Raw genomic sequence first — 1,192 nt, 5'->3', positions numbered from 1 at the left:
AAGACCCCGATCTCGGCGGTTTTCCTCCATCTACAGCGGTCAACAGCAGTGTGATCACCGATTGTTTCTCTCTGTCTAAAGCTTTCTGCAGCACTAACTCAGCAGACACACCGTGCTCTCCGCCGCTCTGCACATCAAGAGAGAAATATTCATTTTGGCTCAGCTTGTAAGTTTTCACTGAGTTACTACCTATATCTGCGTCCTCTGCTATTGGGAGAAAATGTCGTTCTCCAGTTAAAGACGATTCGGAAATATTCAGAGAAAACGTTTTTTCAACAAAAACAGGCGAATTATCGTTTATGTCTAAAACATTAACCTCTATGCGATGTGCAGTCATCGGATTGTTTAAAACGGCTTGAATTTTTAACGAGCATTTTGCCAAATTCGGACAAAGCTCCTCTCTGTTTATCCTCTCGTCAACAAAGATGTTCCCGGTCCGCAAATTCACGTCAAAATATTTCTTACTGTAGCTCGAAACAATACGCAGATCTCTGGTTTCCAGTTCCTGTACATTAAGGTTCAAATCCTTTGCAATATTTCCCACTACGGTGCCTTTGTTCACCTCCTCAGAAATCGAGTAGGATAACTGCGAAGCAGACCAGTCACAAAGACAAAGAAGCACAACAACGTGAATCCAGACATATTCCTTTGACCGTCGAATATACATTGTTGATGCAACAAAAGAACTGAACCCCGTCGACCATTAATCCTCAGTCCAGATATTTCCGTACAAAGAAATAAAATCGTGGCAAAGCTCCTGCCCTTCTCGTCACAGCACCTTCCGCGGGTGTACTACTGGCCGATGACGCTTTTATTTTTTCCCTTTACATGAAGGAGGAGTTTTGTATAGACAAACACATTCACAGCTGCGGTCTCCAGCGACATCATGTGGTGAATGATCGGTAAGAAAATCCAGCGCATCACAATCGTATGATGTCAAATGATATGAATGGTCGGGAGGAAACAATTATTGAAATATTTAGAATGTGAAAACCCTAACGCTAAATAATTCAGTGGCTAAACGAGGTACTACATAAAGTACAAATGATACAATATATGCAGAAAGACAATGTTTTCGAATTTAATATCAGAGTTTAACAATACTCAAAAAGACCCATATTTACTATGTATCATGAATGGAAGTAGCACGTTTCATTCCTCTCAGGAAGGTACAGACACTACATATTGTCGT

General features: G+C 40.9%; 1 protein-coding gene across 1 annotated transcript; it reads right to left on the bottom strand.

Moving 5' to 3' along the window:
- Positions 1-4: 4 nt before the first annotated feature.
- LOC121938527 (protocadherin beta-14-like) lies at positions 5-667 on the bottom strand (the record flags this gene model as incomplete). The annotated part of the gene is made up of 1 exon (XM_042481763.1): positions 5-667. A coding segment is annotated over exon 1 (663 nt), but the record flags the coding sequence as incomplete, so codon positions are not given.
- Positions 668-1,192: the final 525 nt, after the last annotated feature.

The sequence above is a fragment of the Plectropomus leopardus genome, unplaced genomic scaffold (assembly GCF_008729295.1).
Source record: "Plectropomus leopardus isolate mb unplaced genomic scaffold, YSFRI_Pleo_2.0 unplaced_scaffold29758, whole genome shotgun sequence".
NCBI lineage: Eukaryota > Metazoa > Chordata > Actinopteri > Perciformes > Serranidae > Plectropomus > Plectropomus leopardus.
Note: the sequence above shows the minus strand (reverse complement) of the source record. Positions and strands in the feature narration are given on the sequence as shown.